General features: G+C 33.0%; 4 protein-coding genes across 4 annotated transcripts; 1 reads left to right on the top strand and 3 right to left on the bottom strand.

The window, feature by feature from the left end:
- Positions 1 to 1352: 1352 nt before the first annotated feature.
- Positions 1353 to 9061, bottom strand: LOC112048789 (nuclear transcription factor Y subunit beta). Its single transcript, XM_024086448.2, has 6 exons — positions 8905 to 9061; positions 8645 to 8752; positions 7445 to 7661; positions 6475 to 6517; positions 5091 to 5239; positions 1353 to 4116 (listed from the first exon to the last, which is right to left on the bottom strand). Exons 2-6 carry the CDS (start codon positions 8741 to 8743, stop codon positions 3932 to 3934), a joined length of 693 nt encoding a protein of 230 aa, XP_023942216.1. The 5' UTR covers positions 8744 to 8752; positions 8905 to 9061; the 3' UTR covers positions 1353 to 3931.
- A 783-nt stretch (positions 9062 to 9844) lies between these two features.
- LOC112056950 (inactive peptidyl-prolyl cis-trans isomerase shutdown-like) lies at positions 9845 to 23116 on the bottom strand. The gene is made up of 6 exons (XM_052890163.1): positions 22462 to 23116; positions 20455 to 20568; positions 19889 to 20040; positions 18490 to 18605; positions 14254 to 14456; positions 9845 to 12827 (listed from the first exon to the last, which is right to left on the bottom strand). Exons 1-6 carry the CDS (start codon positions 22512 to 22514, stop codon positions 12080 to 12082), a joined length of 1386 nt encoding a protein of 461 aa, XP_052746123.1. The 5' UTR covers positions 22515 to 23116; the 3' UTR covers positions 9845 to 12079.
- LOC128199671 (uncharacterized) lies at positions 14805 to 16997 on the top strand. The gene is made up of 2 exons (XM_052890164.1): positions 14805 to 15255; positions 16102 to 16997. Exons 1-2 carry the CDS (start codon positions 14963 to 14965, stop codon positions 16982 to 16984), a joined length of 1176 nt encoding a protein of 391 aa, XP_052746124.1. The 5' UTR covers positions 14805 to 14962; the 3' UTR covers positions 16985 to 16997.
- Positions 15275 to 17349, bottom strand: LOC128199672 (uncharacterized). Its single transcript, XM_052890165.1, has 2 exons — positions 17003 to 17349; positions 15275 to 16053 (listed from the first exon to the last, which is right to left on the bottom strand). The coding sequence occupies exons 1-2, from the start codon at positions 17178 to 17180 to the stop codon at positions 15323 to 15325; spliced, it is 909 nt and encodes a 302-aa protein (XP_052746125.1). The 5' UTR covers positions 17181 to 17349; the 3' UTR covers positions 15275 to 15322.
- Positions 23117 to 24131: the final 1015 nt, after the last annotated feature.

Raw genomic sequence — 24131 nt, 5'->3', positions numbered from 1 at the left:
CTGACTGAAGTTTTCTTAATTGGTTCAGGTCTGGCTGGTTATCGTTCTACTAGATGAACAAAAATTATCATATTTTTTTGAGACGTGAATTTTAAACGTAATTTTAAAAACGCCTGTCGGCCATGATGGTCTATATTTCAACTGTTTCATGACGTCACTATAACAAAACCCTTTACGGAGCGTTTGACAAAAAATATTATACGTCAAGTAACATTCTGACGTCACAAAATGGACGACAGCGATTTTGAAGTTTGGAAATTTTGAAAATTGCTTCATGTTTAAATTAAGTTGTATAAGAAATCCTTAACTTTATTAATTTATATCGATATATTTCGGACCTTTATTGCATTACCCACATTTATACACCAAATTAATATTGTTAATATTAAATTTTACATAAGTCAATTACCCTATTGGCTACCATACTTACTTATGATAAGAGCATAGACTAAAGCCTCTAGCCTTCGTAAAATGAAGTATATCTGACTATTACAGGCTTATAGTCAAGGCTATAGCTGACGTAATAAGCATACTTATGCCACAGAATACATGTATACAAGCACAGAATAAAGAATGACCAGAATGAGTTTTTAAAAGCAACGTAAAGCTGGTGAAACACAAAAAAAAAACATCTCGCGTCACCGTGACATCCGCATATACAAACTTTTAAATTTGTATTTCATAATTTAACACAAACAACAATTACGTAAATTAATATTATAATCAATAATTATAACCAATAAAAATACTGCATTTCTTTCTTTAGTTTTTGTAAACAGTTTTAAAAATATTTAATAACTTAAGACGCCATTTTTCTTGAATAATATTAAAAGTTACTGATGCGACGCTTCGTGTCGTACTGACTCGAGAATGTATTCCTTTTTGAATTTTGTATTTGGAGCGGCTACGACATCGTCGTGTTCCTTACGCTCTATCTGCCTATTATTGTTTAATCTGTGTATACAAGTACAAGTATCTATTTTTCCCGCCAAAAACAACACAAAAGGCAAAAATTAAACACACACAAAAACCAGTACAAATTCATTGTATTAAGTTTATTTCCAAAAACGGACACACAACCCAAGAAAATCATATCGAAGACAAACAAACATACATTTACAATGTACAAATATATACATACATAACAATATTTACATATCAGAATTTGTAAAAAGTTTCAAGTATACAATTACAGATTAAAGAAAAAACACTTTTTTTTTAAAATTGTAAATTAAAAATAGAATGTCAGTCGATAATAAAATTTAAATACCAAAAATATATATTTCAATCTGACATTTAAATAAAACTAACAATAAAATTAAATGTTGTTATATGTTTGCAACAAATAACAAAACTATTTTAGTAAGAAATATTTCGCAATTTTTAAATTATTTCACAAAAATGGCCTACAATTTTTTTTGTGACATGATATAAGATTTTGATATAAAATATAAGATTTTAAGTATTCATTTATCAGCCAAGATCAAGTCATTTAGTGAAAATAAAACATTTTTTATCTGATTGCAAATTATTACAGCCTAAAATGACAATAGCATAATTTAGATTTCAAAAACATCTTTTCTCTAGAGTTGATTTTTTTTTATTATTTCAAGGAATCACTTATTTTAAGTTTAATCACATTTTTTCAAGTGGCTTCTAGGCCTTTTGACCTCGTTATGTTTAACAAAAAATACACAGAGAATATGACACTATTAAGTCACTAAAAAGAAAAAAATATATAACTTTTTGTATTTATAAGTTTAGATCTCTCAATATTCGAAAAAAAAATACACATTAATAAAAATATCCAATCTGTACTGATCTATATACATTGTATTCCTTAAATTAAAAATACAAATAAATAAACAATGACAGTTTTAAAACTAAATTAAAAAGAATTAAGAATTTTTAAGGTTAAAATTAGAAAAGAAAGAAAACAGTCAAATGGGTTCCATAGACAAAAAGAAGAAAAAACTTTGTGTCTTTAACATAATAAAATCCAAAAACATGACCCCAAAAAAGGAATATTTTCTTTGTTATATAATAATCAGTTTTTTTTATAAAATATTCAATAATGATTTTAGTATCTCATTCATTGGAGTTTCCTTTGAGTAAATACATTTCTACGGAACCCAAAAATTGGAAATAAAATATATTCGATTTCAAGTGGAGATGAGAATTATAAAATTCGACTTTTTTATATAAAAAAATATATACACCTCATAGTAAGTCAATATTGTATAATACAACATAGACCGCCAGATACAAACCAGCGCTTAAAGTAAATAGTAAAGTATATTAGAATCTCCCAGTATTTGAGTACACAACTACACAAAACAGAGCCAAAAAGATATTTTAGCAGAGTCAGAAATGGATTACAAAAATATGAAAACCAATGTCGAACAATTTGTCAGGACAACTTAATTAACAAATCAAACTGTAACCAAAAGACTGTAGACTCTAGAATGGCAGAGAATAGTGAATATAATAGAATAGAACCTTGAGTGAAGTCACGCACTTGTGAACGACGTGTGTAGGGTTAAAGGCGTCTTCGATAAGTTTTAATTTTAAATGATTAAGTAACACTTCCCTTTTCCACTCAAGTCACTCTCCCGCCTATCCCAAGTAACCCATAAAAAATTAACCCAACAAGAAATGTGGACAACTCGAACGCCACGCGACACTGCACACTGAAGCCGATCGCGCGACGAGCGCCATATATCGCAAGTCGTTCCCGCCAACCGATCGGTACCCCTCTCTAACTCCCTACTCTTTACGAAAACAAGCCGCGCCATTTAGCGTCGACACGAGCCAACACGAGATTCAGCGACGTCATATCAAATTAATTTAAACCTATCCTATTATTACCGGATAAAAATATATTGCTCAACAACCTTCCCTATATTCCAGTGAGAGCCCCATTAAAATTGGTACAGATCGAGAGATTAGGTAAGTTTGATTTGATTTCACTTCATATTTAAACTAGTGGCTCTGTTTTGCTTTTGTAGTTGATGTTATTCTGTCACTATGTATCAAATAGCAATTTCCTAATACACTCTGTTGTCCTGGTACTTTATGATATGTTACGTGACGATTTCTGACAGTTTACAGTTGACAGTTTACATTTGACAGTTTACATTTGACAGTATACTGTTTACAATTTACAGTTGACAGTTTACAGTTTGTTAGCCGCTTAAAAGAAAGTCATTTCAAAAAAATATCACTTATAAAACATATAATATGTGTGAAATAAATTTTAGAATAATGACAGAATAACATCAACCAAATTAAATTGTAAACGGATTTTAATTTTACAAACAAAATCTTACGTACTAAGTAGATGGAATGGTATTAGTTTTATCCTTTTGTATGGCAACACTGAAATTATAAAAACTATGAACTGGTCGTCATTGTCTGGTTTATAGTTTAGTTAGAGGTGTTTTCACATTTATTTTAAGACAACATTAGGAATAATATTATAATAAGTAACGTCGAAAATTAGAAGATAAAATTGTAAATAAATGTAAATAAAATTGTAATGAGGAAAAAAAATAAAATTATAAAAATCTTGGCACATTGGATAGTTAAGACATTTTGTATATATTTTAACGATTAAAAATGACGATGAAGGAAAATATTGTACATATTTTAATAAAGCTCTTTTTAGTTATTTTAGATTTTTTGCAAATTATACAACATTTTTTATAAATTTTCTTACAATTTTGTAACAATTTAGTTCTATGATTATCTATAAAAGTGTCTTTTGCATAATTGAGTATTTACAGTTACATATTCTTATACTAAAAAATGAAAACATTTGATTTAAATTAAAAAAAGTAAATTTGATATTGACATGAAGTTTTCAGGGTTGCCACACCAAAGAGAATGCTACCAAAATGGCAGCAATCAAAATCACTAGTAATGCATCTTGTTATCCTTCCTTGTTCATGTTTTTCTGTTGTGCCCTAATGAATTCAGGGTAATCTATATACCCGTCTCGATTATGGTCATCCATGTTTAAAATCGGATCAATTAGATTGGTTAGTTCGTCATCTTTGAATATTTTGTCTTCAGCTGGTGGGTTGCCTGGTTGAGGTTGCTGCTTGTGGCCTTGTTCTGTGGGTTGCAAAATGGCGGTTCCCATGGCAACAGGTCACATAGAAATGAGAGATGAACACACGCATGAGAATACAGTTTTGGTAAAAAAAAAAAAATATTTTGGTCAATAGATTCTTTTTGTTTTAATAACCTGGATTCGATTTCAAGCTTGAAATTAAAACTAAATTTCTTTTTTTTTTTTTTGTTATTAGTTTCTGCCTTTTGTTTTAAAGGACTTGGGTACAATTTCAATATCTGTTATATTTAGGATTTCATATTTTCATAGGTCTAGTATTACTTTTACCGTGTTTTGTACCTTTAGAATTTAATTTCCCAAATATTTAAGATAAATAAATAAAGTCAAACAAGTAATGCATATAACAACCGGTCAAAACCGCGTCCTTAGCGTAAAGCACAATAAAAATAACAAGTACATTAAGCACATAAATTAAAAAAAAACACATACAAACAAAAACACAGATTCAAAAACATACATATAGTCACAGTTAGATAGACTAATAAATGGAAGAAAATACAAAGAAATTGACAAATTCGAAGATCGCGGGTATTTAGTCGTGCGTTTATGCATATCTACACCCTCCCGGCCCCCGCGCACCATCGGGAGTGTTACGAACGAATTTGAAAAGCATTTTTTTTCATTATTTAAAAGAATATTTGGGATATTTTTTTTAAATATGACCAATATTCCCATTACCCTACCTACACCGTACAGGCGACTTGTATCTAGTGTAATTATTTCTTTTAATAAATGTTAGATTGTAATTTAAAATTGTAAAACGATACTAGAATAAAGGCTTTTTATTTATTTTATTAATATTCCCATTCCCCTCCAACTAGTCGACAAAGACTGTGCTAGGAGTGGGTACGACAATAGACCAACGGGGTGAGGATCGAACCACCACCCCTCGGTGATGAGTCCAACCACTCTTACCGTTGAGCTATTGAGTCTACAGATATTTAAAGTTTCTCACCGTGCCAATGTATGAGAGACTTGATCAGCTCGCATCCGTCCAACTTGTTGTTGTTGTCAGCGTCGTGCATCTTGAAGTAGTGGAACTGCAGCTCCTGGTCCGACATCTTGGATGTGTCAATTGGCACCTCCATGTGCTCTTGGATGTGCCTGATAATATTTATTTATTTATTTATTTAAGCCTTTACAATCTAAATTCCATAATATTTATTACATGCTTTACAGTTCAATTTCATCCCACTGCTGGGCAAAGGCCTCCCCCTTCCTCTTCCATTGTGTCCTTTCCATTGCTGATCGGGTCCAGTATGTCCCTTCAAAGGCAATCAGATCGTCTTTCCATCTACTAATTGGTCTGCCTCTTTTTCTTTTTTCCTCCCTTGGGCACCACGATGTTGTTAATACCAACAATATTTTATACTATCGACACGTTATGAGAGCCACGATAGCCCAGTGGATATGACCTTTGGCTATAATTCTGAAGGGTGTGGGTTTCAATCTGATACGGGCCATGCACCTTCAACTTTTCAGTTGTATGCATTTTAAGAAGTTAAATATCACGTGTTTCAAACGGTGAAGGAAAACATCATGAGGAAACCTGCATACCAGAGAATTTTCTTAATAGGGATGATGACAGTTTTTGAAATTGTATAAAAATTAAGAGTATGCTAATTGTAAAGCAATTTTGTAAAGTAACAGGGTATCTGCGATCATTACTTTCGGAGCTACAGGGATTTAAAGGGTCAGATTTGCGGCGCTGCCGCGGATCCCTGAAAAACGCTCCATACAATAATGGCACGAACTAATGACGTCGTAGGTAATGTAATGAACGTTAGATCTGTATGTGCGATCAAACAAAATTACTGAAATTTTATAATCTCATTTATTTTGCAAATATCCAGACAATCTTTGCTTTTTATGTATAAATTAGTTAACATTGACCTTATTTACCTGAATGTATCATAAAAATCAATATATTCAAACCTAGTCATCATCCCCATTCTCTGCGTATGTGAAGTCTGCCAATCCGCATTGGGCTAGTATGGTGGATATTGGCCCAACCCCTCTCAATCTGAGAGGAGACTCGAGCTCAGAAGTGAGCCGAATATAGATTGATAGTGAGGATTTTACGTGCTTTAAAATCACTTCAAAAAGTGATCTGAATTTAGCTACTGCGCAGAGCGCACACATGCATAATTTTGTGTTTAATTCCATTATACTAAATTGGCTCAGTTTTGGTCTGGTAGACATTGTCTGTGGCTAGTCACCTACCAAAGACATAATGCTAAGTTATGTAGCGTTCCAATACAATGCCATAGAAACCACAGGGTAGACTAAACTTGTCCAACTAACTTGTCAATTGTCATAGAAAAAAAAAAATAACTTACTCTCTTTCGTGGGCAATATTTTTCGTGTCTAGTAAATGTGGATCTGTAAATCAAAATTAAGATTTAGTTAGCTTATAATTAAAGTTAACCGAATTAGATAGGGACTATATAAATTAAAAATGAGGGTATAAATCACTAGTAATAATTTCACAGCTAATAATAATTATAATTAACTTGTTATTAAATTAATGAAAATAAATTTTAGTAATAAGCTTTGAACAATTAGATATGGTTAATATATTTTATATAACATTTTATAAGCAAACCATACATCATTTAAAATAAGTAACGCGTTTATAACAACTGTTTAATTTTTGTAATTGCTTTTGTTGTGTGAAGCTCTTCTAAATGGTGTAAAAAACTGTTCACAATTTTAAAGTTTTCAGGTTTCAAAATTCCAGAACCTCCACTGTCCAAATATAAACTGCATTTTTTTTAAATACATGTTCTACAATGGCTGTTGATATTGTTGTTGGAGCGGCAAATATTGACATTGTTGTTAGGGTGGCTCTTGGTATTGTTGTTGGAGAGGCTAATATTGACATTGTTGTTAGGGTGGCTCTTGGTATTGTTGTTGGAGAGGCTAATATTGACATTGTTGTTAGGGTGGCTCTTGGTATTGTTGTTGGAGAGGCTAATATTGACATTGTTGTTAGGGTGGCTCTTGGTATTGTTGTTGGAGAGGCTAATATTGACATTGTTGTTAGGGTGGCTCTTGGTATTGTTGTTGGAGAGGCTAATATTGACATTGTTGTTAGGGTGGCTCTTGGTATTGTTGTTGGAGAGGCTAATATTGACATTGTTGTTAGGGTGGCTGTTGGTATTGTTGTTGGAGCGGCTAATATTGACGTTATTGTTAGGGTGGCTGTTGGTATTGTTATTGGAGCAGCAGCTGTTGTTTGGTTGGTTGTGGTGGTCAGTGGTATAATTATTGGGGTGGCTGTTGTTGGTAATAATTTTTTTTACTTACCACCATGACCTCCATGTCCTTGTGGTGCTTGTTGAACAGGCACCTGCTGCACTGGCACCTGCTGTTGATATTGTTGTTGGGGCGGCTGTTGGAACTGTTGTTGGGGTGGCTGTTGAAATTGTTGTTGAGGCGGCTGTTGTGGCTGCTGGTACTGTTGTTGAGGAGGCTGTTGATATTGTTGTTGAGGTGGCGGCGGAGGCTGTTGGTACTGAGGTTGCTGTAAACAAAGATGTATGTAAAGTTATACTTTTATTTGATTAAATAGCAGACGCCTGTGACTTGAAATGGTTACACTAAACAAAAAATATTTATTTTGACTCACAACAGGACTTTGTCAGCATAGAATAAGATTAGACACAGAGAGAGACATATATCTTAGCATTCCATAGATTCATAAGTCCATTGTGTTTGTTATTAACCCATATTTGGCTCACTACTGACCTCGCCCAATGCAGATTGGCAGACACCACACATGCAGAGAATTAAAAAAATTAATTAAATTCTCTAGTATGCAAGAATCCTCACAATGTCTTCCTTCATTGTTTGTTTAGCCTTTCTTTGTGCTTTCTACAATTGTTTTTGATTTCCACACAAATAGTTGGCATTTCCTGACTGATAGTTGATAGATATTGGTGGGTTTCGTTGGTGCAAGTAAAACAAGGGGCATCGGTAATAGTTCTTAGTATATTATTTAGGTATGGGCAGGCCACCTTGGCAGGCTAAAGGACAAACGGTGGACTAAGAAAATTACCTACTGGAAAGGTCCACTTGGTAAAAGGAAGGTAGGAAGGCCTATAGGAAGGTGGGTAGACGACATTACCGCAGTGGCTGGCCAAGGTTGGATGGAACTCACAAAAGAAAGGGACAAATGGAAAAAGATGGAGGAGGCTTATACCCGAAGGGGCCCATTATCAACTAGTATGTAAATTAATTATTTAGATAAATATATAGATTAGTTAGAATAGTTTTAAGATATTGTTAAGTACTATCTAAATGGGAAAAATAAAGCTTATTATTATATTATTTAGGTTGGATTTACTGCAGATGCCCTACAGCTGAATCCCTTATAGCCAGAGAGGTTTAAGACTGCACAGTAAATGAGCAATTTGTTGTTAAAACTCAGTGTAGACTGTCTGCTAAGTAACCTAATGGTACTTACACCACACTAAGGCAAAATGAATGAGTTTTTTATCAACTTACTTGATAATTTTGCGGTGGCACCCCAGGTGCTACCTTTTGCTGATATTGTTGGCATATAGTAAATTGAAACACAGCCGCTAACACTATTAAACGATACATTTTTCCTTTCTGGAACAAATCACACGATATTAGCAAGTTTTTTTTTTAATTTCGTCTAAAAACACGATTGTTTTGCAAACTTACAGAGTTTATAACCACAAAGGTATTATAATAGAAACACTGATGCAACGTGTGTATAATCGATTAGTTAATTTACTTACGTGGACGATAAAGCAGCTTATCGAATCTATATTGATAAAATATTAATGTAAATGTAAGCAAATGATGATCGCTTTTTAATTTCTGCGGACGTTTTCAAAAACAAGTTCGCTTTCGAAACACGTCACTTCGGTATGTCAATGTCGAATTGACAGACGCAGACGCAGACGTTCAGAAATTTTTGAACGCTAAATCATTGATCAGAGGAATTTAAAATTATGAAGACACATAGATTTAAGAGACAGTGCAGTGTCCTAAGAGTCATTTTAGCTATATGTGAAGCACAGAACCTTAGATACATAGATAATGTCAAAGCACAAAACACTAATACTCTGTGAAGACCATAGATTTACGAATCGGTACAATGAAGACAAGGGCTACGTTCCACTAAGCGATCCTAACGATCACAATCACACAGACAGATTAATAGATACCACAGTTTTTCCTTGCGAGCGTAGCAATAATAAATTCAAGTGAAAATGATTAAGAAACGAGCAAACAAGAGAATAAATACTGTAACCTCTGTACTGGTGTAAGGTGTTAACATTATATTACCGTATTTTTTAATATGGTCGTATTTGACCATTTATTTTGACATCATCAACAAACTTATCGGTCCGTTAAGGGAATCACTGCTGTCCGACTTATAATATCTGGATCAATAGGAATCAATTATGAAAATTCTTTCACCACTTGTAAGCCACGTTTGCGAGTGTCATATTTTAAATTTTGCGGGTAAAACCGCGGGGCGAAGTGCTGTAAATAATAAATGCATAAATAATCCAGACTGAGAATGATTGTAAAACCGGAAATACGATGAAAAACGATGTAGTGACTGATTACTTGAATGGTACCTACACCAAGTTACATAACCTGCAGAACCTGCGAAACTACGCTTTTAGTTTGGTAATTAACAGGATTTCTAAATAAAAGATCTTCATGTAAATTCTTAGAATTTAATATAATCTGCAATAGTTTGGTATCAAAAATTAAACATAACATAGACTATTTCAAAAATATACTGAGTTTTAAACTTAAAACTTATGGAAATTATAATTTCCAACCGTTTTTAACGATTTTGTTCTTAAATTCTAAACAAAAGCCTTGTAAATTATATTATACTTTAGGATCCAGTCACAGATTAAGAATAATAGGCAGATAGAGCGTACGGAACTCGACGGTGTCGTAGCCGCTCCAAATACAAAATTCAAAAACGAATACATTCTCGGGTCAGTACGACACGAAGCGTCGCTTCAGTAACTTTCAATATCATTCAAGAAAAATATTTTAAAAACTGTTCACAAAAACTAAAAAAATAAGATGCGAGTATTTTTTCATGGGTAATTATTGATTATTATACTAATCATTTACGTAATTGTTGTTAGTGTTAAATTTTGAAATACAAATTATGAAAACAGTTTGTTTAAGCGTAAAAAAAATATGGGTTTTCACCGCTTGTGAATCATACATAATTGCTTCTACAAAATTACCATGGCATACCTTTAATAAAAGAGTACTTTTACAATTAAAAATAATTCAAATACCCAAAATCAGGTATTTAATACTGATTGTATACTTTCTTAGACCTGTTTTATAATTACAATATCACATAACACCTAACACATACTCAAAACTTAACCCGCCAATGGCGACATCAATTTGACTTACCCCACCGGTGACGCCGGTCTCACGGACCGGGTTTTTCCAATGGAATATTTTTCAGAATGTTTTATATATTGACCATTTTTTTTTTGTTTTTTGACTATCAAACAACTTTACTTATCATTAAATAACTTAGCTTATAACATAAAAAAATTACTAAAATTTTACACACAACATGTAAAAAGATCTAAACCACAGAATCTCTAGAAACTTTTCGTTACAAGTTAAGGTAACAAGTACTTACATAAAATAAACAAAAAATGTTAGCCTAAAAAAAACATATATGAATATTCAATAGGTACTTGACAATTTTACTCAAGTACACGGTGACCACGGTCTCATAGACAGGGTTGGTCCAGCGGCCTTATTATGTATCTCAGTGTACCATTCAAACAATCATTCACTACATCGATTTTCGTCGTATTTTCGTTTTTGTGATCATCTAATAAAATTATTTCTACGAAATTACCTTGACTAAGCCATTTTACATCAAGTGGCAGTGATGTTTTGTTTTGACAATCGTTTAACATGATTATTTCAACAAGAATACGTAAATATTAGTTTTTTGTTCAAATAACGTTAGACTAATGTTACTTTACGTAAAATGACGATTTTTGTGTCATTTCGGTGAAAACACAATGTTAGATGATTGCAAAAACGAAAATACTATGAAAAACGATGAAGTGACTGATTACTTGAATGGTACACCAAGTTACATAACCTGCAGAACCTGCGCCTACTTTCAACATATAAGGCCGGGATTCAGACCGGGATGGCACTACTCTCCAGAACCTGCCTACATTGTAGACGATGAGGGAAGAATGAATGAAATGAATGAATGAAAAGAAATTCGAATTTTCAATCATCCGATCAAAAGTTACTCTAAATATAAAATAAAAAAAAATGCTTCTCTCCCTTCTTTTCACTTCCTCTTGCAAGATAGCGAAATGAAAGATGTTACATAACAAAAAAATAAATACTAAAATAACATTTATAAAATTAAAAAAAAAATACTTAAAAGAAAAAATCTATGCTTAAAACACATGACTGAAGTAAAACTTCTTTATCTCTGAAATAAAGGAGAATGCCCACCGCCCATACAATGTCGGCTGCGGGAACCCAGGTATAACCCCGTATAAAAGTATATGAAGATGATAATATGATGTATAAATAAGTATCTAGTTAAATAATTAGCTTGGTAAAAGTATGTTTTTAATGAAAAATAACATTTTTTATCACTCTTCAAGGGCAAATTGATCGGTGGTGTACCAAAGTAGCGAAGTAATATTTGAAGCTGTATTTTTTTAAAGAAAACGAACAAACAAATCAATCAAAGTCTTCAAAAAATATCGTAAAACTCAAGTTAAAGATAAATTGAAAATGTCGTAAAACGTTGTAGCAAACTTTTTTTATATTAATAATTTCATTATTAAAGTAGAAATATCATTTTTTTAGATATAAATTAATAGTTTAGGGTAGGTCTGGGCCGGAGATAGCCATTCCCCTTTCAATAATTTAACCTAACACAGTTCTCACAATAGAAATCTTTTTCTTACTACCCTCACCGTTTTCTACAATGGTCAAACATTTGAAATTCGAACACAAATCCTTCGTCAACTCGACCTCGTGTTTCGTCAAACCGCTCGGCAAATCGAATTTCGAATACTCGTCCCTATCCGCCAAAGTTTGGCACATCTCCTGAACAGAATTCCGGAAGTCCTCATCTACGGCATAGACTATATTTTTTTTTTCAGGCGCCGACTGGAAGGCTTTCTGCCACAATTTTTTTTCATGTTCCGCAGATTTTATATTATATTTATCTAAGTTGGCTAACGCAATGCCAATTTCTGCGTTTTTCGGCTCCATTTTTAACGCTTTTTTATAATATTTGATGGCTTCTTCGTATTTACCTAACATTTCATACGCTCTGCCGTAGTAGAATAACGCCTTACAATGTTTTTCCACATCTGTAATATAATCTAGACTTTGCAACATGTTTATGATATATTTAGGTTTATTTAATTTATAATAACAAACAATTAGATTGAGATACGAATTGATTTTGAGTTTCTTCAATTCTTTTTCTTCATTTTCGTCATTTGTCTGTGATATCTTGAGTATGGAGATGGATTGTTGATAGTCTTTGACGGCTGGAGCGTATTTTTGTTTTGAAAACAGGTATTTGGCGTGTGAGTGCAGTGACGTCACCGTTTTCATGGTCACCTCGAACTTCTTTTGTTCCTCCGAGGGTAGATCGTTGAATCTGCAAAAAAAAACACCGTTGACATTTTCCTTTTCAAAAGTGCTTGTAACCTATGCCTAATAGAAATGAATAAATTTTATGACATTTTCAAAGTTAGGGTTATATTCTTTAAGGAAAATTAATAAAAAATGTCTAAGGATGTGTATTCTAAAATGAAAAGTTTCGGAGTAAATAATATTTCTTTTGTAAATAGATCTAAAAATGTGTCCCTTATAAGTATGACGTAATTAAGTTTTACGTATTTAAAAATGCAAGGATAGATAAAGGCGTGTGTTGCATGGATAGTCTGAATTATATGAATTACTTTGTATGAAACAGTGCGCAGAATAGGTTGCGCACAAAAAACGTAACGCTGTCATTCGTTCATCGTTTATTGCCCATATTTTTTCATTACGGGTCAATAAATATAAAATCGATTCTTAAGAACTCCAAAAAAAATTTGTTATGCAGTTCGGCTCTTATAAGTGGACTTGTCAACACTTTGAAGTTGCGGAAAATGGGGATGATGACTAGATTTGAATATATTGATTTTTATGATACATTCGGGTAAATAAGGTCAATGTTAACTAATTTATACATAAAAAGCAAAGATTGCCTGGATATTTGCCAAATAAATAAGATTATAAAATTTCAAAATCTATTATTTTTTTTTATCGTAATTAGATGAAAATTCATACGGTTTTAGCTTCCTTACATTAAATGTGACATTTTTCAATATTTGAACTATAAACATAAACGCACAAATAACAAAGATATTAGTAGTTTTGTTTGAACGCCCATACAAACCTAACGATCAGCGAGCCAACGACGTCACTAAATCGTGCCATTTTGTATGGGGCGTTTTTCAGGGATCCGCGGCAGCGCCGCAAATCTGACCCTTTAAATCCCTGTAGCTCCGAAAGTAATGATCGCAGATACCCTGTTACTTTTACAAAATTGCTTTACTATTAGCATACTCTTAATTTACGTACAATTTAAAAAACTGTCATCATCCCTATACTCCCGAGCAGCCTGTATATAGTATTTATTTATTTATTCATTTAAGTTACATTTCCATTATAATATTTAACACATGTCATAGATAAAATGTCATAATTATTACAAATGGAACCCTGTGAGGGTGTTGTAACTACAAAGTAATACTTAACTTAACATAACATAAGATAAGATAAGTAAAGAGGCGGATTTATTGTTTTTCGGTCAAAAAGTCATTAATTTTATAATATACTTTTTCAAGCAAAAAGTTTTTTAATGTTAATAAATACTCATTAATGTTTTCCTTTTTCTTAATGGTTTGCGGTAATTTATTATATATTTTTCTGCACATTTTTTGCGGGCCAGTGTACCAAGTTCAGTGGCTGTACCAAGTTCAATTTATGTTTACCTGTATAATAAATAAAAAAAAAATCAGTAAAAAACCCCTCACCTGGCAGCCGCCTGCGTGTCGTACACTTGGTACAGCACTATGACAAACAACGCGGGCTCCGGTCTGATCCGGGGCGGAGCGCCCAGGCGGCCCCACGCCATGGCCGGCGCGATGAGCAGCAACAGCCGCGCCCCGGGACCCTTCACTGCTGTCAGACCCACCTCCAGACCTGGTATGAACCTGCCGGAACCGAGTTGCATGCGCTGGAAATTAAGAAGAAGAAGAATTACTATATTGCACACAAAAATAAGTAGTTAAATATCACGTGTCTCAAACGGTGAAGGAAAACATCGTGAGGAAACCTGCATACCAGAGAATTATCTCAATTCTCTGCGTGTGTGAAGTCTGCCAATCCGCATTGGGCCAGCGTGGTGGACTATTGGCCTAACCCCTCTCATTCTGAGAGGAGACTCGAGCTCAGCAGTGAGCCGAATATGGGTTGATAATGATGATGACATAAAAATAAATAGAAATGAATAATTTAAATTTAAAGTGTTTTTCAGATATCATGGGTTCAGTGACAGTTGCTTTATAAAGTTCATAATACGTACTATATCGCGTAAGGGCCAGGCCACAACAGTGCGTTGCGGCGTCGCATCGTAAAAACAACATCGCACAGCTATGCGATGCGATGTCGCAACGCAAAAATTTCATCGCATACGACATCGTACGTAAAGACGCTAACCAACGTTTCAGTTTCTAGTGAGACATGGATCGCACTGCGCGTGTTCTACTTCTGCTTGCGTTAAGGCGTATTAAGAAAAAGAAACAGAAAAGAAAGTACTGGGTGCACCCATTACTGACAATTATGAATAAAGATGGAAACCACTTCAAAAGGAAATATGAGGCGCTAAAAGTGGACGAGGTTAAATTTTTCGATTACTTTAGGATGAGTGTAGGATGTTTTGAAGAGCTTCTTAGTTTGATAAAGCCTCATTTACAAAAGAAATACATATTTAGAAAACCCATCGAACCTCTGGAGATGCTGGGATTAACTATAAGGTAAGAAAAAAATAAACTATTTATACTATAATCATACTGTTTAATCATTTTCACAATTTAGTGTTATTCAAAACTCGTATTCCGATTGTGTGTCATTCGTCAAATTTGTTAGTTCCTCATCGAAATTAATTTGTTCTGGCTCATTTACATCATCATTCCTTGGCGTTTGTGGAGACGATTGCATAGGTGCCGGTGATGTTTCGCATCCGCTTTGGAAGGCACTGCGTTGAATGGATGTTTGGTAGCCACTCTGCATAGACATTTGAGCTGTTTGATAGCCAGTCTGAACAGTTGTTTGAGATGTTTGATAGTTTGCTTGGACGGATGTTTGTGAAGTTTGATAGTGGCTGGGATAGTATGATGGTTGGTGTAAATCAGTTAATATCTGTAGGACACGACTTTGGAAAATTATTGTTTGATTATCATTCAATTTTTCCAATGATGGCAAAATTCCTTTAAAAAAAGATAAATGTCTACTTTCAGGTGTTTTTAAAGCAGCTATAATATTCTTCTCAAATTCGTCTTCGTCAATTTTTCTTTTACGCGATGCAGGCTGGTAACGTGGCATGACAGGTTGCTGGCTTTGTTGGGTCGAGGTGCTTGGTCTTATTTCTTCATCGTCAAGACTTGATGTTGTTTTATTTTGAAAATTCTTTTTCAGAAATAGGAGCTGGTCGTATAGATGATATTGTTTAATTTTTTTGGCCCCAGCTCCGGATTTACATTGCTCGTTTAATTTTTTTTCGTATTTTGTAAAATTATCCTTGATTCCTCTCCATTTTTTTATGACATCGTTACCTAAAAAAATATGAAGAATAATGATTTATTTTGTTTTTTTTTTTTCAGGTACCTGGCGACGGGAAATACTTTTAAAGATATGCATTTCACATATTATCGTGGAAAATCTACAATAACAGAAATAGTAAAATTTGTTTGTCGTATTTTATGGAACATTCTTAAAAGGTTGGAATTACCAAAAATTACAACAGAGCTGATGGAACAAATTGCTCAAGAGTATGAAAAAAAGACCAACTTTCCTAATTGTATAGGAGCGCTAGATGGAAAACACATTCGTATATTGAGCCCGGATCACAGTGGATCCCTATTTTTCAATTATAAAAATTATAATTCCATTGTTCTATTAGCACTTGTTGATACGAATTACAAATTTATATATGTCGATATAGGTGCATATGGTAAGGAATGTGACTCCACTGTTTTTCAAAATTCAAAACTATACGACTTATTAAAAAAAGGTCAATTATCTATACCTCCGCCAAAACCGTTACCTGGCTTTCAAAAAGAAATTCCTTTTGTCTTCGTGGCGGATGAAGGATTACCACTGACAAAAAATATAATGCGCCCATATTCTGGGAAGTTTTTATCGATAGAAAAACGAGTTTTTAATTATCGTTTGAGCCGAGCCAGACGATATGTTGAGAGCGCTTTTGGCATACTCGCAAATAAATGGCGCATATTTCACCGACCCATTAATGTTTCTTACGATTTCACAATAGACATTATAAAAGCATGCTGTGTATTACACAACTTTGTATTGAATCGAGATGGCGCACAAACGTTTGAAGAAATGATTATTGACGATTCTTTGCAAATTTTACACGAAACAACACATGAAAGTAGAACAGAAGCTAACATAATCAGAAACGAATTTTGTAATTATTTTAATAGTAATATTGGAGCTCTAAGTTGGCAGTTAACGAAAATATAAATGTTTATAAGTACTTACCGATTTTTGATTTTTCAACAGTATTTAACTCCTCAAAATTTGAATATAAACTTGTACACACTTCCCTCCATGCTTCTGTTTTTAAATTTTTGTCTTTGAATTGTGATATAGTTTTGTCCCAAAGGACGGGACGTTCGTAAATTAAAGATATCAGGTGGTCGACATCGTACTCCGCCATATCGCTTAAAAAACACGTGCAGGTCGTTCAAAGTATGGACACCGACTAAACGGCAACGCGTTGTCGCATCGCAGATTTGTACGTTGCGCAGCGCATCGGAAATTTCCACGATGCGTTGTGCGGCGTCGTTGATTTTTGCGATGCGACGCCGCAACGCACAGTTGTGGCCTGGCCCTAACGCAATCGCAAAACGCGGCCAAATTTCAAGAGCGAAACGAATTGTCATAATGTGAATAAAAGGTTAAACTCATAATGTAAATGACATGTGAAAGAGTTTAAGCTCATAATGTGAATGAGAGTTTTAAACTCATAATGTGAATAAGAGTTTGAACTCATAATGTAAATAAGAGTTTGAACTCATAATGTAAATAAGAGTTTGAACTCATAATGTAAATAAGAGTTTGATCTCATAATGTAAATAAGAGTTTGAACTCATAATGTAAATAAGAGTTTGAACTCATAATGTAAATAAGAGTTTGATCTCATAATGTAAATAAGAGTTTGAACTCATAATGTAAATAAGAGTTTGAACTCATAATGTAAATAAGAGTTTGATCTCATAATGTAAATAAGAGTTTGATCTCATAATGTAAATAAGAGTTTGATCTCATAATGTAAATAAGAGTTTGATCTCATAATGTAAATAAGAGTTTGATCTCATAATGTAAATAAGAGTTTGATCTCATAATGTAAATAAGAGTTTGATCTCATAATGTAAATAAGAGTTTGATCTCATAATGTAAATAAGAGTTTGATCTCATAATGTAAATAAGAGTTTGATCTCATAATGTAAATAAGAGTTTGATCTCATAATGTAAATAAGAGTTTGATCTCATAATGTAAATAAGAGTTTGATCTCATAATGTAAATAAGAGTTTGATCTCATAATGTAAATAAGAGTTTGATCTCATAATGTAAATGAGAGTTTAAGCTCAAAATGTAAATAAGAGTTTGAACTCATAATGTAAATGAGAGTTTAAACTCATATAAATTATAAATCGTAATACACACACATGTAATTTTAACACAATAAAACATCGATTCTATAGATGCAGTCTGTATGATCATGATCATATAGTTTTGACAGAGGGGTAACGTCTAGCGAGGCAGGTCCTATAATAAGGTTAAATTGCTTTTTGTTAATTTTTGCTTTATTTTACTTTGTATTCATAGTTTATATTGATTTATAGTCAGTTATATTCTGTTTATTTTCTAATGTTTTTTTTGTATTTATTGTACCAGCCACTTATTGATATTTATGTTTTAAATCTGTATTTCTAGTATATCGGTCTAATATTTATCAACTTACCACCGGTGCTTGGTTGTTCATGGTGAGGGTGGAATCGAAAGGGATTTTCTCCTTCTCGAAGTATGCAGCATAGTGGAGCGACACCATCGCGTCCACCGGAACCAGAGGTCCATCGCCTTCAATTAAATAAAAATGAAAAATTATTCATACTAATAAGAAACTAGTCTGCCGGCCGATTCACTAACTTTAACTTTCACAATATAGTTAACATGAAATCAATAACGACCACATTTTTCGTATTCCGTAAACCCGATTATAAAGGTAAATCACAATATCAATAAGGCAATGCCCTTATCTATGACACTGAAAGAATTTTTTTAATCGGACCAGTAGTTCCTGAGATTAGCGCGTTTAATCAAACATGTAAATAGTTATGTAAATAGTTTCAAGAGTAAGGTTTCTAAAATGCTTATGGATAAATGTTTCTATAACTTAAATGAGTATTTAAATTACAAATTTTAATGATATTCTTTTTTTTTTTTGACGTATGATAAATATTTTGACATAATTTTAATTGACACGTGTGTTTGACATAATTTTAATTGAAATTTAACATTGAACTGGTAATAATTACTTGACTTTGCACTAAATTTAACATGGTTTAATAATTTTGACAGTATATATTATGACTATTATTTTATTTTATCTGTCACAGTAGTTTTGAGTTACATTTGTCATATTCATTGAATCTTAAAATGTTAAATTGTATAAGCTATTACATATGTTTTCTTTTTTATTTGTTTGCTTTTAAATTAGGATTATACATAGTCTATTTAAATTTTTCATACACCAAATTATTATGGTAGAGAGTATCAGGGTCCTATTATATTTAAGTAATCTTTGTAAACCTGCTTTCTGATGAATAAATAAATTATTATTATTATTAACAAACAAACTCTTCAGCTTTATAATATTAGTATAGATATACCTGTAATCTCAATTCTGATCAGTTAGCAATTAATAAATAGTGAATACGAAATCATGACTTAAGACTAAAGTATTATATTCCATATAAAAAAGACGACATCATTTACGACGACCTTGAAGGCATCGCCTGAATTTCGACGGCCTCTGTGGCGCAGTGGGTATGCGCAGTGGACTTACAAGACGGAGGTCCTGGGTTCGATCCCCGGCTAGGCCGATTAGGATTTTCTTAATTAGTCCAGGTCTGGCTGGTGGGAGGCTTCGGCCGTGGCTAGTTACCACCGGCAAAAACGACCCGCCAAGCGAATTAGCGTTCCAGTACGATGTCGTGTAGAAACTGTAAAGGGGTGTGGATTTTCATCCTCCTCCTAACAAGTTAGCCCGCTTCCATCTTAGACTGCATCATCACACCATCGGGTGAGATTGTAGTCAAGGGCTAACTTGTAAAGTATAAAAAAAAAATCAATCATCCTACCTTCCTCTATAATCAACATCTTGACATCTCCGGACGGCAGACAGTCCACCATCTTGGTGGCGAGGTCTCTGTACGAGTGGTACTCGGGACACGAGAGCATCATCTTCTCCGTCTCCTGCTCTATGACTTTGAAGGCATCGTCTGAGTCGTCACTGAAATATCAATATAGGTTTAATTAATATGTACATAGGTCAATTATCAAATTCTTAAAATAATATATATAAATTCTTATAATAAAATCTCCATCAGCCCATCAGTAGATTGAAACCAGGAACTCTGTTTCACAGCGTCAAATGTAAGGATTAATACTCCTAAATCAATACTAATATTATAAAGCTGAAGAGTTTGTTTGTTTGAATGCACTAATCTCAGAAACTACTGGTCTGATTTTTCAAGTTTGAATACTTTGAACACACATTATAAAGCTGATCTTATCTCAGGAACTACTGGTCCGATTTGAAAAATTCTTTCAGTGTTAGATAGCCCATTTATCGAGGAAGCCTATATGCTATATATTATCCCAGTGTTCCTACGGGAACGGAAACCAGCTTCTAGCAAATACATACCTCTCGTCATCATCATCATCAGAAAACATAACATCACAAGCAACCATAGCATCTGAGGATTTCTTCTTGAAGTCTATGTCTACTTGGAACTCTGTTTGACCATTATACAGTTCACTGGAACAGAAACATAAATAAATAAATAAAGCTTAATAACTTTTTATTCCCATTAAAGTAGATTATGGTACTTATAAGTATCTTAAAACTAATCCTCCTCCTCCTTCAATTGTGTTCCTCATATTATATGAGGGTCGACTTCCACCCATGACTTTAATTCTTATTGTGTCACGACATTGTGTATGTTTGACCGTCCGGAGACCATTGTAGACTGTGGAGTCGATGGTGCGGATCTAAGCAGACCAATGCATCGCTCTGCAGCCCCGCAGCCTCTTTTCTTCCACTTTGCCAATGACCATCAGTTTCTCAGTGTAGAGTCAACATCTGAGGATGCTCCGGGTTGAAAGAGAGTATTTTGTCGGACCTGGGTAATGTTGCCGCATGGGTTCATGGATGATTTCAAGGATGATAGCGAAATAAATAAATTATTATCTATTGTGATATTTGTAATTTCACCAAATTTAATATTATAAATATCACAAGAGTGTCATAGCATGACCAATTTACCTCAGACCTAAATACTAATGCAATACTAGATGTGCATTGTTTACCGACAAACAAATGAACAAATCAACAAGTACCGGCCAAGTGCATGTCGAGCCATGCTCAGTGTAGGGTTCCGTAATATAAATTAGCACTTTAAACCCATAATTCATGCACAAAAATAATGATAACAAACCCTAAAACATAGGATAGATGATAAAAACCATCCTCACTTTGCATTTAAAGAAGGAATCCCAAGTTTTTTTTTTGAATTTTCTTGTCACCACCTTATAGACATTCATAGAGTAATTTGTCGGTCCTGGGTGACGTTGTCGCATGGGTTTGTTGGGTTTTCACGGATGATAGCAAAATAAAAAAAAAAATTATAATTTATTATATTTTCTAATGAATAAATGAAAAAAAAATTTTTTTTTCTCCTTTCTCTTACTGTTACTCGGCAATCTGTTATCCGACATTGAGCCGTTCGTCTGTTGGTTAGAGGTTATGGATCATCAGATGTAGTAAGTCCATTAACAAATCTCCTATTATGCTGTATTCTAGCTATCTTTAATTAAGAAAAAAATTATTAAGTATTTATTCATGATGAACTTTCGCAAAGTAACGCCTGCTTCTATCAAATATCACAATGGTACAGAGCTTGAAAAAAGAAATAATACTCTAATATATTTAAAAAGGTAGTGTTTGAGTTATACGTATTTATAATAAGTTGCCACCGCACAGTTATGACATGTCATTTTTGTCTTTTAAAAAATATTTATTGAAATTATTATTATATAAAAATTATTACTGTGTAAAAGACTTTTTAAATGACAAATTCTGAATGCAACAATAAATATAATCAGTTATGATTTTCTTATAAATTATTGACAATTTTAATTTTAATTTCTGACATTAATTTTTAATTTTTGACTTCATTTTTTTAATTATATGACATTCATTGATTTAATGTTGCATTACACCTGACATAGCATTTATATTGACATTGTTTAATTTTAATGGATTCTGATAGTATATTAATTATTTATATTTGATGTTAAGAATGCTTCGTCAAATTATGCTAATTGTACTAGTATTTTTTTTTTTTTTTATTTATACCATGTTCACCGATTGAATATTTAATTATTGGAATTTTGGAATTATTAGTTAGTATAATATTATTTTTAATATTCATACACCTGTCAAGGTAGAAAGTATGTATGTCTATAGCAAGTTCTGTAAACCTTCTGTACTTTCTCATGAATAAATAAATTATTATTATTATTTCTAGGGGGGTGATCCCTGTAAACAGATTTTGAATATTCTTCTACCAATAGAAAGCCAAACGTTATTTGCGAGTCACAAAAAGCTCTACTACAGTGTTACAACAAACATGTAAAATACTTTACTTACTTCAAATTTATCCCTTTTGATAAGTGCACTGAATCTTTGAATAAGTCATCCATTTTGGTGCAATAAACAATAACTAATTTAGCAGTCACACTTTGCTATACAATGGATATATGTGGCTAAAAATATAATTAATCTAATATCTTTATTAATTTTCCACCCCACAATTTGAATTTTGAATTGAATTAATGTAATGACATTTGAATTTTGACAATTTCTCATTTCTCAAAATATCATTCGCAATCGCATTTCGCACTTCGCAGTGTTGCTCCACATTCGATTATTTATCAATATTCGATTATTCAAACATCGATTAGGTACCGAACTCCTGCCTCTTTCAAAATTCAAATCAATCAATGAATGAAATCGAATTTAATTAATAGCGGTCAAAACTCAAAACAAAAATTAAACACTGACACTGACAGCGACGTCCACAGCACAGAATAGAATTACAGTTTTTTTAACTGGCTTTTCGACTAGTTCTAGTGCTTTAGTTCTAGTTCTATTGCAGATTACTTTAGTATTTTAGTCGAGTACGAACAATAGGCTACTCCTTAGACCATTAAAAAGAATAGACCGGTTTCGTACCCAAATTCACCAATAAAAAAATCTGTCGTTTTTTGAAAGGGACGAGGTAAACTCACACATCGAAAACATTTAACACCATTAAGAATATTCTGTGTCCATACACTACACACAAGTATACTAACTATATAATTGACTTGCAATACACACATGCGTAATTTTTACACAGACTAACCAACACATCGCTTAGACTATCCACAGAATATACACATAGTGTTCGATTACTTGATCGATTTTTAGCTGTTCCGTCAAAAGAATCAATTATTTTTAGAAATCGTTTTTATTACAAATTTGATAAAATTATGGTAGAAATACTTACAAATAAAAACGTTACTCCATCTTTTACTAAACTACAAGTTTTTGGCCGTATTTTATGTCATTCAACTACACAAACCGGCGTTTTAGGGAGCTCCTTAGAGGACGAAAACGATTACAACAATGAAACATCGATTCTATAACAACAGTTTTTATATAAACGCGTTAGATTCTTGATCTTTGACAGAAGTGTAACAGTTTACGAGGCAAGTCCTTTCTTTTTAGTGGTCTAAGAGGCTACTCGCCTGCTGTACAAAACCAAGAAGATTTTTTGCATAGTGGCAGTTTAAATGCCTAGAAACTCTAATGACATTTTTATTTGTGAAAATAATCTCGTAATTGTAATATTTTTATAAAACAAAATTGTATTTTTATCACGTCACCGCAAACTCCAATCTTAGTATTTTAATAAAGTAGTCCAAACTAGGCCTTACAGACTACTTTAGTATTTTAGTCGAGTACGAACAATTTTTGGATTTACCGCCCAAAAATTGTATGTACTCGACTAAAATACTAAAGTAGTCTGTACGGCCTATTAGTGGCAGTATCCTACAACGTCATAGATACCATAGATAAAAGGGTAGTATCTAAATAGTCTGTGGTCTTACTCTTATTGATCAGGGTTCCCAACTTAGGGGTTTTCCCCCAGCTTTAGGGGGCAAATAAATGAAATGGGATTTTTTTAGGGGTCTAAAATTTTTAAGGGTATTTTCAGGGATTTTTTGACTCTTTAATATTTTTAAATTGATGATAATTTTAATATTTCTTTCTTG

Source organism: Bicyclus anynana, chromosome 27 (assembly GCF_947172395.1).
Source record: "Bicyclus anynana chromosome 27, ilBicAnyn1.1, whole genome shotgun sequence".
NCBI lineage: Eukaryota > Metazoa > Arthropoda > Insecta > Lepidoptera > Nymphalidae > Bicyclus > Bicyclus anynana.
The sequence above is the reverse complement of the archived record's forward strand: the minus strand, read 5'-3'. Positions and strand labels throughout refer to the sequence as shown.

Bases quoted from the DNA above. Each gene is read 5' to 3' on its own strand.
- LOC112056950 (XM_052890163.1), bottom strand. From the start codon at position 22,514: ATGGATGACTTATTCAAAGATTCAGTGCACTTATCAAAAGGGATAAAT. The intron at 18,606-19,888 runs GTAGGATGATTG...ATTTAATTGAAG, and splicing joins GATGTTGATTATAGAGGAAG to GCGATGGACCTCTGGTTCCG. The intron at 12,828-14,253 runs GTGAGGGGTTTT...TTTTTTTTGCAG, and splicing joins GACACGCAGGCGGCTGCCAG to ATTCAACGATCTACCCTCGG.
- LOC128199671 (XM_052890164.1), top strand. From the start codon at position 14,963: ATGGATCGCACTGCGCGTGTTCTACTTCTGCTTGCGTTAAGGCGTATT. The intron at 15,256-16,101 runs GTAAGAAAAAAA...TTTTTTTTTCAG, and splicing joins ATGCTGGGATTAACTATAAG to GTACCTGGCGACGGGAAATA.
- LOC112048789 (XM_024086448.2), bottom strand. From the start codon at position 8,743: ATGTATCGTTTAATAGTGTTAGCGGCTGTGTTTCAATTTACTATATGC. The intron at 6,518-7,444 runs GTAAGTAAAAAA...TTTGATTTACAG, and splicing joins AGGACATGGAGGTCATGGTG to ATCCACATTTACTAGACACG. The intron at 5,240-6,474 runs GTAAGTTATTTT...AAATATTATCAG, and splicing joins AATATTGCCCACGAAAGAGA to GCACATCCAAGAGCACATGG.
- LOC128199672 (XM_052890165.1), bottom strand. From the start codon at position 17,180: ATGGCGGAGTACGATGTCGACCACCTGATATCTTTAATTTACGAACGT. The intron at 16,054-17,002 runs GTAAGTACTTAT...ATATTTTTTTAG, and splicing joins TGTTGAAAAATCAAAAATCG to GTAACGATGTCATAAAAAAA.